Genomic DNA, 12,091 nt, shown 5'->3' with positions numbered 1-12,091 from the left:
GAAACTTGAACTTCTCGACTGCACTGGAAGCCCTCTCGGGCCCCCCCCCACCCCCACCCCTGTGCACGGACATGCCCGCCCCTCCACTGTGGTCCCGAGAGCCGTGCTTCTGCTCGTGAGTGGGCGCAGGTCGCTTCCCACCTACTCCCACCCACATCAGCGTGGGGCAAAGATAACACGGAGCCCAAGGCCCTCGGGTCCTTCAAAGGGCGCCCTGCCTGTCCAAGCCGCGTGCTCTTGTAAGAATCATGCTTAGCCATGTGCAGACTAAATACACATCATCTGCCCTTGCGGTTTGATTGGGAAGAGAACCGAAATGGGACAGAAGCCGTGTTGTGACCGGGAAGATGTTACCATGTGTCATTCATTTTTCATAAAACCACTGAAGAGAAATGGTTTCCTGATGAAGCCAGCACACGAGGGCTGGACGGAGATACATTTCAGAACGGAAACTAAACGTAACGTTCTTTGCAGTGGAGGCACGCCTTTGCCTTTGTAAGGAGACGTTTACAAGTCATGGCTTCCTTTCAGTGCCTTTTACATTTCACAGTATAGTCCCTGCCAGCAACGTTAATAATCAGTTGGTGAGGTATAAAACCTGTTCATGTGGGGGCAGACTTTTTAAAAGATACCGTAACGTGCATGTGGAATTCCGTGGCTCTCAGACAAGCACACTCCCACCGGGTAGCCCCTGAAGGAATTACCCAGCGTTCCTTTCACGTGGCCTGTTGTTTAGAGACTACACCATTGAAATAATGTCATGTGTCTTTAAACTTTATGAATGTTTGGTCATAAACTTTCTCTTGCCTTTTGGTTTGAAAATTTTTATTTTTCTCTGTATGAACTCTAATTGGAAAGTATGTGTTTATTTTTTCGGATTTTATTTATTTATTTTTAGAGAGAGGGTAGGAGGGAGAAAGAGGGAGAGAACCTTCCATGAGCAAGACATACAAGGATCAGCTGCCTCTCACGTGCCCCCAGCTGGGGACCTGGCCCACATCCTAGGCGTGTGCCCTGGCTGGGAAGTCACAGGCCGGGGCTCAGTCCACTGAGCCGCACCAGCCAGGGCAGACAGTATGTGTCTAATGGGACAAAACTGGGTGTCCCACAGGGATTTAACAAGTCGTATGTTCCCTGAGTTGAAAGGGGACTGTAATTACCAAAGCTGGCCAGACGTTCTCCTCCTCCTTGGGGCACATACCCTTGGCGCCCTCCTTAACCTTTGCTGTCTCACCCCCACCTTGTACACCCACACTTCGTGGCTGCTTGTACCCGCTCTGGCCCCCCACGGCGCAGGCGTGACCGGTGCTCACCCGGCGGCAGCCTGCTACAGGGCCCTGGGTGTCCAGTCTCGCCAGCCCCCCCACCTGCACCTCCACCTCTAGCAGCTTCCTCGCGATCCGCGTGCTCTCGAGGGGCGCCCCGGCTCCCGCGCCTGCACTGCCACGCCTGCCCGCCCGGCGGCGTCCTGTGACAGCTCGCAGCTCCTGTGCTGGCCGCGCCCTGCCTGCTCGTGTCCCTCGGAAAGGCCTCCCCGGCCGCCTGCCCGGGTGCCTCGCCCGTCCTCAGTCCCTGTCCTCTCTCCGTTGTCACAGCCCTCCCCGCCCTACTTCTGACGTGCGGGCCTGTCCGTGGTGCCGGCAACCTCTCCGCTCCCGGCGGCCGGCATGGCGCCAGGGGACACAGGCCGCAGACGCGCCCGCGCGGGTCTCGGGTCTGGGTCTGGCTTGCGACCGTGAGGCGGTGACCGGCATCGGGCCAACCAGAGGGCCTGTGGCTCACCCTTGGCGGGGAGTCCCTAAGTCATGGCTTGTCTTTCATATCATATTTATCTTCCATGTCAGTATTTCCCAGCTTCCGTTTTCAGAGACGTCACCTTCTTAGTGAATTTTTCTGCTTTGTTTCTTACAGTGTATCATTTCACTTTTATTTCCTGCAGGTCTTTAATCTTCAACATTTTTCTATTCAAAAGGCTGGAGTCCCTTTTCTGTGAAAACTTTTATCTTTCCAGGACTTGTCTCAGAGACACGTAATAAATGCTTGAATAAGTACGGTTGTTTTAGGATTGATGTCTCAGAAGATACTGAGACATTAAAAATGTGCTTACTGTATTTAGGTACTGCTGACGACCCCCTAGCTGATATATCTGAAGTTTTAAACACAGAGGACGACATCCTTGGGATAATTTCAGATGACCTTGCAAAGTCAGTTGATCACTCAGGTATATTGGATGCCCTTTGCCCCGCGTCTATTTCAGGATGAGAGAGGGGTGTGTGTGTGGGGACCCCGCTTTGTCTTTGCGCTGACACTGAAAACGGGTTCTTGTCGTTACCAAAGACCCCGTCCTGTCTCTTGGGTGACTTCGCACTCCTGCTCTAGGAGGGGGGTAGTGAGCGAGTCCCCTTCGCTGTCTTCCTTATGGCGCCCGTGGAAGGCTGGTGGCCCTGAGTCAGTCTTGCTGGTCCCGTGTCTTCGGTGTGCGTTGCCCCCCGCTTCCCGCTCCCGTGGTAACCACCCGTTTTATTTGGTTTGGGTCTTGTAGGTCTTGATTTATGCACTTTCCAGGTTGACAGCTCACCTTTTCCGTTTGGTAAGACACTGAGCAGCGGCTGATGGCTGAGTAGCGTAGCCGTCCCCTCGTGCTCTCAGCTGGGCCACCCGTAGGTGCATGCGTGTCTGTGCTGCGCTGGCGTGTCACTAACCCCACTCGGCTCCCCTGCGTGCGCGCTGCTAACGCATGTACAGCTGGGCTGGGCTCTGGGTCACTTCCTCAGTCTTTTTTTTTTTTTTTTTTTTTAATGGTTTTATTTTTATTAATATGTCATTTATAGTTTCCCCCAAATGTTATAGAGTTAGTTTCTAATATAAAGTTATGTAGAGCAGACTGAATTTTACTTTTTCATGGCAGTTTTGAGAAGGTGTGGGGAAGAAATTAGATGGCGGACCGTAGACTACTTTTCAGTGTGCTGCTTTAAAAGCCGGTTTGTGTGGGATGGGTCTTGTCCTATCACACGCACACACGGTCTGTATGTTGTGTGTGGACCACAGACTGTTTCAGAAATATTACCTATGATTGAAATTACAAGGATAATGTTTACAGAACGTCAATGGAGAGTCTTAGAGCTTTTCATTGACTTACGTGGAATGGACCCCTCTGTCCCACGTGTGCACATGGGAGTGGAGCTGTGCGTTCGGAACCATCATTTCCAAGTCCTAAGGCTGTTATTTGTGTAGTGCACCCTGTATGTAGGGTATCCTCTTAGACGTGTGCTTTACATGGTGCTGAGGGCGTGTGGACCTGAGCCCTTTAGACCAGAAGTGTTCCTCTCTTCCTCAGAAAATGCTGTGATGAAATTAGCTCGAGGCGGCACCTAGTTTACAAACACACGTGCCTGACCTTTACTGACTTTGACCGTCCAGACCGACACACGAATCCTGACCAGCCCCGAGCCCCAGACCGCCCGTGGCTCCGCTGTAATCACGGCGTGTGTGAATGCCAGCGGACGGTGCCGTGCACCTCCGCGTGTGTCCAGAACTCACGCTGCTCTCTCTCCCCTTGCTCCTCCAGCCGCCATCGACCTCGGCCCCCTCGCCGACGACCCCTGCCCTCTGCCTCCGCCGCCTGTCAGTCAGAGCTCACGACCACTGAGTGCGGAGCAGCTGGACGGGATCCTTAGTCCCGAGCTAGACAAAATGGTCACAGATGGTAAACTCTTTGCCCTTCACCTAGGCTTTCTGAAAGACATGAGTAAATATGACTTTCAAAGATTTCTGCATGCTTCTGTGTCATTTCACTGCTGTTCTGATGATTTCTGTGACGTGACCTTTTGTGTCAGTGCCCCAAAGTGGTAACCATTGCCGTCTCTGTCTTTGTTCCGTCCCAGGGGCGATTCTCGGGAAGCTGTATAAGATTCCAGGTAATGGGGTTCTGGCTTTGTTAGCTCCTGGCGCGTGTGCCCTCTGCCTGGCACTGACCGTGACCGTGTTGTTGTCGTGGTTGCTCCCGCAGAGCTCGGAGGGAAGGACGTGGAAGACTTGTTCACGGCTGTGCTCAGCCCGGTGGCCGCGCAGCCCACGCCGTTGCCGCCGCCGCCGCCGCCGCCTGCCCCGCCTCTGATGCCCATGCCCGGCCAGGGTAAGTCACCCTGAGGCGCCACCCCGGCGGGGGCCTGCTGTGTGCGTGCGCGCGTGTTCACTGAGGCGGGCTTGGCCCCGACGGCACGCACAGACTGATAGGGGCGAGCCCTCTTTTGCGACGATGGGAAAACACTAATCTCCGAATTCGCCATCTTCACACACCTACTTACTTCCCTGAACATCCAGTCTGTGACCCACGTCGTGGCCAGGGTCCTTTCGCTCACTTTACCAGCAGCGGGGAGCGCATTGCGGTGCCGCCCCTCTGCACACCCTGCGTCTCAGCTCACCCTGACCCAGGCGTCGGGAGAACTGCGTCCTCGCCCCTGGCTGCCTCGGTTCATGCCCGTCGCCACCCTTGGCCCATGCTGCCCTGGAACGAGTCAGTGTGACCTCTGAGGGTCTCGTGGCTCAATGAGCTGCGTGGAAGAACTCATTCCATAGGGTGGTTGTGAGGACATTTAGGACGCGGAGCTTCAGAACTGTGCTGTCATGAGCAAGGGCTCCATACGGGATAGGGCAGCGGCCGTCACATGGGCGAGGTGCTGCGCTGGGGTCCTTCCTTTTAGTGGTCTGACCGCGTCACCAGGCTCGGGGTTCGCTGTTGTACCAGGTCTGCTGGGTGTTAGCCAGTGCGGTGACTCTGCAGTCATTGGTGACGGGGACGCGGCCCCCCCGGGGCTGCCCCGAGCGTCAGAACAGCAGAGGCCATCGATTTAATGCTTGAGAGTGTCTCCAAATTGGGAGGGTTTGGGGGACACTTGTAGGGAAGGGGTGTGTGTGTGTGTGTGTTTGCTGGGAACTGCAGACAATCGCAGTCGGGGTGTGCGTCACCCGCTTAAGGAGAGTTCTGGGGAAACACAGGGCCTTACTCCGGGTTGCCTAGTGTCCGTTTAGAAGGACGATGATGAGGTAGTGGAAGCTTGTGAATGCACCGGAGTGAGAGTCCAAACGTACCTGGGGCTGGAACTGCAGTGAGGAAGATCGGGCCGGAACCAGAACGAGTACCCTCAGCCGCAGCCGTCTAACTGGTGACGGAGAAGGCGCTGGCTAAGAATAACAGAAGGTGCTTGGCGTTAACAGGAAACCAGGAGAACGTCTGCTTTACATTTTGAATGAAGAAGAGGAAGGGGTTTGCTAAGACAGCCTAGGTTTACTCTTCTGCAGTGCTGACGGGCACTAAGCAGCTGTCACTCACCAGGCTGAGCCCTGGCGTTCACGCTGTCACCCACAGTACAGGGCGCCTTCCTGTCCCACTGGTAGCGCCTGGTCCTACTCTGACAAGGAGCAGGGGTGACGCACACTCCCGGGCAGTCAGCCGCCAGACACGCTGTCTCCCCTGTGCTGTGTGACGAGGGAACAGAACCGTAGGGACCAGTCACCCTGGAAGCACGTTTTGCAGGATAATATGGGGAAAGCCCAGCCTCCGTAAAGAGCACGGCAGGTTTTTACTTAGAACATGTCTGTTGCCTGCTGAGTATTTCTGAGCCACGTGCAAACGGAACTCCTGCTTTCAGATGTGTTTTCCCGGATGCCGCTCATGAACGGCCTCATCGGGCCCGGCCCCCACCTCCCGCACGGCGCTCTGCCTCCCGGAGGCGGACTGGGGACGTTCTCCGGCGTCCCGCAGGCCCCGTACCCCGAGGCCAGGTACGTAGCGCGTCTCCGCCCGTTGTCCCCAAAGTGTCTGCCTGTCACTGGGGGTGTCTGACTGCAGGACTCGTGTTGCGCCCTTTGCTCAGCACCGTCGGACACTGTCGCTGTTGGGCGGGTTTTAACGAGCCCGTGCTTCAGGGTTACTGTGTGTTTATGAACGGACGTTTCATGTTGTTTGCCAGAGATAAAAACGCAGCATTTAATACCATGGCGAGTGACCCCCACGGCGCCTGGGCCCCCGCAGCGCCCACGGCGGATGGGGAGGGCGACACCATGTCGAACGCCCAGAGGAGCACCCTCAAGTGGGAGAAGGAGGAGGCACTGGGCGCCATGGCCACCGTAGCGCCTGTCCTCTACACGAATGTCAACTTCCCCGGCCTGAAGGATGAGTTCCCAGGTGGGTCCTGGTGGCGCCTGGGCTGCCCGCTCCCGCCCGTGGGTGAGGCGGGGTGTGTGGCGTGGGGCGGGGCGGGGTCGTCTCCCTGCCACGGTGGGCCTGTGGTGGGCCTGTGTGGCGGCCTGAGCGGCCCCTAGGAGGGCCGTGCACGGCGGGGGGCCTCCCTCGGTACCTGGAAGCACCCGGCCCAGTGGCCTGCGCCCCAAAAGCTAATTTAAGTGGATGAAGTCCGTTTTGCAGCTCTGAGAGACTAACCGTGTGGAAGTCAGTGCTGGGTTACGTGTGTAACTACAAGAGTTTTCCCAGGACAGAATCAGCAGTACTGGGGCTGCATCAGACCCAATTCTGAGCGTCGCTCCGTCAGAACTCCCCGTTGCCGTCCCTTCCCCCAGCTGTCCAGCCAGAGTGAATAGACTAGCATATGACCCCGTGGTGCCCTTTTGGACATTCTGGTGGACCAGAGGACGCGCCCTGTGGTTAGTGGGGTGGCATCTGTAGACCATTTGTGAGCAAGAGCTGGTTTGCTGTCCTGAGTTCACGTTGCCAGGCGGCGGGACCGGAAAGGCCGCACGCACCAGCCCCGCAGCAGCCCCCAAGCTGTCCCCGTGCAGCCTCGTTACTGCGGGATGGCCGCCTGCCGGCAAGCGCCCTTGCTCAGGGCACCCCTGTCTGCTCGGGCGCTTTTTTGGTTCAGCTCCCTTGTGGCACTTGATTCATTAAAGGGACAGAAAAAGCACCACCTTCCCCGCCAGCAGCAGCCAGCCGTTCCCCTGTGGGGGTTTCTGTCCCCGCATTGCCACATTCGGCTGGATTGAGTCACTCTGTGTTGACGCGAGTTGTCCTCAGAGCAGAGAGGTCGTTTGTCTTTCCTGTAGTGTTTTCCAGCGGTTTTACTGCAGTGCTAGACCCTCACAACACAGCACGTGACCGCTGTGGGCCCGTGGGCGGGGCTCCATGTTCAGCAGCCTTTCCCCTCTCTCTGTCCCTCCGTCTCTCCCTCCTGTCCTTTAACTCGGACTCAACTATTTCTGCCTGTTCACCTCACCCGAACGGCCCTGATATTGTCCTGGCCCTGAATTTCATAGGAATGGCTGGAACGCGTCACTTTTCCGTGGCTCCGTTGTGAGCAGATGCTGGTGACGTACGTGCTCACCTCCCATAATGCTGACTTCCTCTTGGTCAAAAGGACAGACTTTTCTCAAGTGCAGATATCTTAAACAAAACTTTTATCTTCGGTGCTGGTAACATCTTTATGGCTAAGGGAATTTCTTGCGTTTGTCTTACATTTATCTTGGCTGCTTAGCCCCTCTGATACAGAAACATCCTAATTCTGCACATCAGGTTGTTAATAAGGCAGCGCTTTATTCAGAAAGTGTTTTTTTAGCCTACCGTGTTTTACAAACTCGGTACTGTACTAAGAACTTAACACAGGGCCACGTGCTGAGGAAAATCGGGCTGTTTTCCTCCGTTGCAGACTGGAGCACCCGCGTGAAGCAGATCGCCAAGCTGTGGAGAAAGGCCAGTTCCCAGGAGAGAGCGCCGTACGTGGTAGGTACCGACGCAAAGCCCTGCGCCTCCCGTCGCGGTGCCTGGTCCCTGGGGCCGCACTTCTGTGGGCTTAAGACAACACAGAGACCTTCCATTGCGGAAACGTAGATCAGGACTTGCACAGCTAACCGACAGCGGTGGGTTTATAGTGGTTGCCTCGTTCTTTGTTTCTGACTATGAAGTGTGACAATTTTAGAAGCCAGTTAATAGAACCAAGGTGTCGAGGACTGAACTCAGTTGTTTTAGGAGCGTGTTTAATTCACGTCACTTCAAAATTGTTTTTATCTTTTCAAAAAAAAGCACTGCCTTCTGAGGCTGCCCGAAGGGGCCGTTGTTGGCGTTCACAACAGGCTGCTTCTGCGTTGGGTTCAGCAGGAAATGGTCCTGTCACATGAGAGACATGCCTGCACACCTCTCCGGGGCGTTACGCTTTGCCAGGGTCATTCAGGGATCCCTTCGATCCCTAGTGCAGACGGTGGATAGTTATTTCCCGAAGGGCCCAGTGTAGATCATCAGTCGGACACCAGTATTGCGTTTGTTTTAAAGCAACTGTTCTGAAAAGCGTATGCAGTCACTTTCCGACTTGATCTTCTGCACACACGTTGTCAGTGACAGTGAGCGTTTGCTGGAGAAGGAATTGTCCTGGGTGTGTCCACAGGCTTCGTTTTGGTTTTCCTTGGCCGTAGCAGGCAGCGGCAGGCCGGAGAGAGTTTTCTTGGATGCTGAGCTTCAAGTTTCAGATTTTAGATTTGGAGAATCGACTTGGTAGTTTTCTTCTCCATAAGCTGAGCGAGGTGTGACACCTCCCCCTGGGGACGGGCCTGTGAGGCAAAGGAGGGTGGTGGGTACCGGGCTGTACCTGGGCTCTGCAGCCTGTGTCCGCGGCGGCCGGTCGCCCTCGTGCAGGAGGGCGTGGGTGGGCGCTGTCCCCATCCTTCGCATGGGAGGCTGCCCGGGCTGGAGGGTTCTGTCCCATTCAGCGCGACCTTTTTTTGCTTTTCTATGATGAAGATGAACGTAGTTTTACTTTATTTCTATTTCTTAAGACTTGGTAAGATAGACTAGGAGATGATTTTCTTCTCCTGTTTCCACAGCAAAAAGCCAGAGACAACAGAGCCGCGCTGCGCATCAACAAAGTGCAGCTGTCTAACGACTCCCTGAGGCGGCAGCAGCAGCACCCGGACGGTGGCGACCCCGGTGCGCGGGCCGACACGGAGCCCTTCAAGGACCCCCTGAAGCAGAGGGAGTCGGAGCACGAGCAGGAGTGGAAATTCAGACAGGTGTGTGGGTGTTTGGTTTTTTTAATAGTTTTTTAAAACTTGCCTTTTTGCTTAAAGAGGGCTGTGTATGTCAGCTCAGAGTATATGTCTCATCAGAACGTGAGCACGTGGTTAAAGTTAGACTCCCCTCTCCCAGTAAAGGGCGCATAAGCAGCCGTCGGGCGTTCCGGGTCGCTGCAGATGCACGCTGGCCCGGCCGTGAGTTAGGGGGCGGCGGTGATGCCATCTGTAGTTCCGGGGGTCTGGCCCCGAGGTGGGTGTGGCCTGATGACCTGGAGCAAATTAATTCTCAGCAGAGCTAAGAACTAATTTCAAGAGACCGCCAGCAGCCTTCCCCCGTGACAGCTCCGCTCTCCCTTAACCGCGTGCTCGCTTCCTCCTCCCGCCCCCAACAGCAAATGCGCCAGAAGAGCAAGCAGCAGGCAAAGATCGAGGCCTCGCAGAAGCTGGAGCAGGTGAAGAGCGAGCAGCAGCAGCTGCAGCAGGCGGGGGCGCCCCCCGCGCCGGCGCCCGCCGGCCCCGACACCCCCGGCAGCGGCGCGCAGAGCCCCGCCACCCCCCAGCCGGGCAGCGGGAACCTGTCTCCTGCCCCGTCGTTCCACAAAGACCTGTTTGCGAAGCCGCCGCCCGGCGCCACTGCCTCCGCGTCGGCTGACGACGTGTTCGTGAAGCCGCAGGCCCCGCCGCCGCCTGCCGGGCCCGCCCGGGCTGCCCTCCCGGAGGGCCTGCCCCCGCCGCCGCCGCCCCAGGCCTTCTCCCCGGGGCCCGCTCACTCCCGGCCTCTGTCTCCAATGGATCCGTACGCGAAAATGGTTGGTACCCCAAGACCCCCTCCCGGGGGCCATGGCTTGTCCAGAAGAAATTCTGCGGCCCTGGTGGAAAGCTGTGGGTCTCTGTCCTCAGGCGCGAGGCCCCCTCCGATGAGCGAGGGCACAGCCCGTCGGCCATCTCCCGTCAGAGAGCTCTGTCCGTCCTCCTCGGCCAGCGGGGACCCCTATGCAAAGCCTCCCGACACGCCCCGGCCTGCGATGGCAGAGCCGTTCCCCGGGCCCCTGGGCCTGCCCCGCTCCCCGGTCGTGGCGGAACAGGCCGCCAAAGGCCCTGCCGCAGCCGCAGCCAATGACCGCTTCCCGAAGCCGCCCCCCAGGGCCGACGGGTTTCCCCGGCCGCGGCTCCCCGACCCATACGCGCGGCCCCTGCTGACGCCCGCGCCCCTGGACAGTGGCCCCGGACCTTTCAAGGCCCCCCTGCAGCCGCCGCCGCCCCAGGACCCGCACGGGCTGGCGGCCCCTGCCCCCAGGCGCCTGCCCGCGGACCCGTACGAGAGGCCCGTGCTGACGCCCCGGCCCGCGGAGGCCTTTCCTCAGAGCCAGCCCAGCGGGCCGTACGGCCAGCCGCCCCTCGCCCCGCACCCCGCGATGCCGGAGCCTTTCGCCCGCCCCTCTCGGGCCTTTCCCCCGCCTGCAGCCGCGTCGAGGCCGGCACCTCAGGACCCGTACGCCCAGCCCTCGGGGCCACCGTGCTCCAACCCGGACCCTTACTCTCAGCCCCCCGGCACCCCCCGGCCCGCCACGGTCGATCCGTACAGCCCGCAGCCACCGACTCCGAGGCCGCCCGCACACGCAGACTTATTCATCTCCCCTGCGGCCACTCAGCGGCATCCCGACCCGTACGCGCGTCCTCCGGGAACGCCGAGACCGGGGGTGCCCGCCTTCTATGCTCAGCCTCCAGCAACACCAAGGCCAAGGGTCTCGGAGGCTTTCGCCCGGTCCTCAGTGACAAGGCCTGTCCTCGTGCCCAGTCAGGACGCGTTCCTGCAGACGGCGCCGAATCGAGGCGCGGCCTTAACCGGCGCTGCGGGGCGGTCGCCCGATGCCTGTTCCCAGACGCCCGGGCCGCTGGGGCCCGGCCTCACAGACGCCTTCAGCCGCATCTCCCCGTCGGCTGCCCGGGACCCCTACGACCAGCCCCCGATGACTCCGAGGCCGCAGGCCGACGCTTTTGGGACAAGTCCAGTGGGTCCTGACGCTGCTGACCAGCCCCGGCCCGGGTCCGAGGGGAACTTCAGTGCTCCTTCCGTGGCCCCCTTGAACTCACAAGGCCCGCAGTATTCCAGCGTCTCCCAGCTCCCTGGGCCGGTGCCAGCCTCAGGGGTGCCTGACCCGCAGGGCACCGTCACCGTGTCCCAGGTGGACGTGGAGAAGTTGAGACAGGTAAGCGCATCGTCCTTCACAGGTATTTTAAGTGTGTCATGTGAGAAAGTGCTCATTTCATCAAACTGAGGAATTTGTACACAGATGTTAACATCTGTCTTCTGTAGAACTTGTCATGTGCAAACCAGAAACGTGGAAGTGGCCCGATGACCACGGGGTGGATTTGTTCTGTCTGCGTTCAGTGTGCGAGGGTTTCTAGGGGAGGCCTTACACGTGAAAGCTTCCAGTTCCGTGATAGTTTCCGGGCAAGGGCAGGACCCCAAATAATCAGACCGTGCTTATTGAATAGTTACGTGTGACTAGTTCTTGGTCAGACTTGACAGCATTAAGGCACCTTGAACGTTACCGTGGTCGCGTCCTGGAAGGCCTAGGGTCTCGAACACCACTCGTTGCTGGGAATCCCAGTGATCTCAGTTTCTTTCCCTCAGCGGCAGAAGCTGCGTGAGATGATTCTGCATCAGCAGCATCAGAAGAAGCTGGCGGGTCGGCAGGAGAAGGGGCCCCAGGACCCCGCCGCCACCGCGCCGCGTGGCCTGCAGCACTGGCTGCCCGAGGGCGCCGGCCCGGCCTTCTCCAGACCCCCACCGCCCTACCCCGGGACCAGCCGACCGCCAGCCGTGCCTCCACTGGGACCGCGATACCCTGTCTTCCCGAAAGACCCGCGTGGGCCCTACGCCCCCGACGTCGCTGGCGTGGGGATGCGGCCGCACGGATTTAGGTAATGCCGTAGCTTCCTGCCGGGTGACTGCTTTTGCTTCTCCGTCCCTTTGAGACATATCCAGTGTTGTGTCCGCCAACGAGAGGCCACGGGTTCTTTAAAAAGCTCTGGGGTTTTATTTAGATTGGAGAATGTTTAAGGACCG

At 58.3% G+C, this 12,091-nt stretch overlaps 1 protein-coding gene across 1 annotated transcript in view; it reads left to right on the top strand.

The window, feature by feature from the left end:
• KMT2C (lysine methyltransferase 2C) overlaps window positions 1–12,091 on the top strand; it is a 204,449-nt gene that overhangs the window by 156,253 nt on the left and 36,105 nt on the right. Inside the window, exons 28-38 of the mRNA XM_090287721.1 lie at window positions 2,117–2,221; window positions 2,543–2,590; window positions 3,569–3,706; window positions 3,885–3,917; window positions 4,010–4,135; window positions 5,652–5,784; window positions 5,973–6,187; window positions 7,662–7,735; window positions 8,830–9,015; window positions 9,411–11,228; window positions 11,657–11,946. Coding sequence (XP_090143847.1) covers window positions 2,117–2,221; window positions 2,543–2,590; window positions 3,569–3,706; window positions 3,885–3,917; window positions 4,010–4,135; window positions 5,652–5,784; window positions 5,973–6,187; window positions 7,662–7,735; window positions 8,830–9,015; window positions 9,411–11,228; window positions 11,657–11,946 — 3,166 coding nt within the window. The remainder of the gene's footprint in view (window positions 1–2,116; window positions 2,222–2,542; window positions 2,591–3,568; window positions 3,707–3,884; window positions 3,918–4,009; window positions 4,136–5,651; window positions 5,785–5,972; window positions 6,188–7,661; window positions 7,736–8,829; window positions 9,016–9,410; window positions 11,229–11,656; window positions 11,947–12,091) is intronic.

The sequence above is a fragment of the Furipterus horrens genome, unplaced genomic scaffold (genome assembly GCF_987537825.1).
Source record: "Furipterus horrens unplaced genomic scaffold, mFurHor1.1.pri manual_scaffold_9, whole genome shotgun sequence".
NCBI classification, from domain to species: Eukaryota; Metazoa; Chordata; class Mammalia; order Chiroptera; family Furipteridae; genus Furipterus; species Furipterus horrens.
This window is presented reverse-complemented; position numbering and strand designations above follow the sequence as displayed.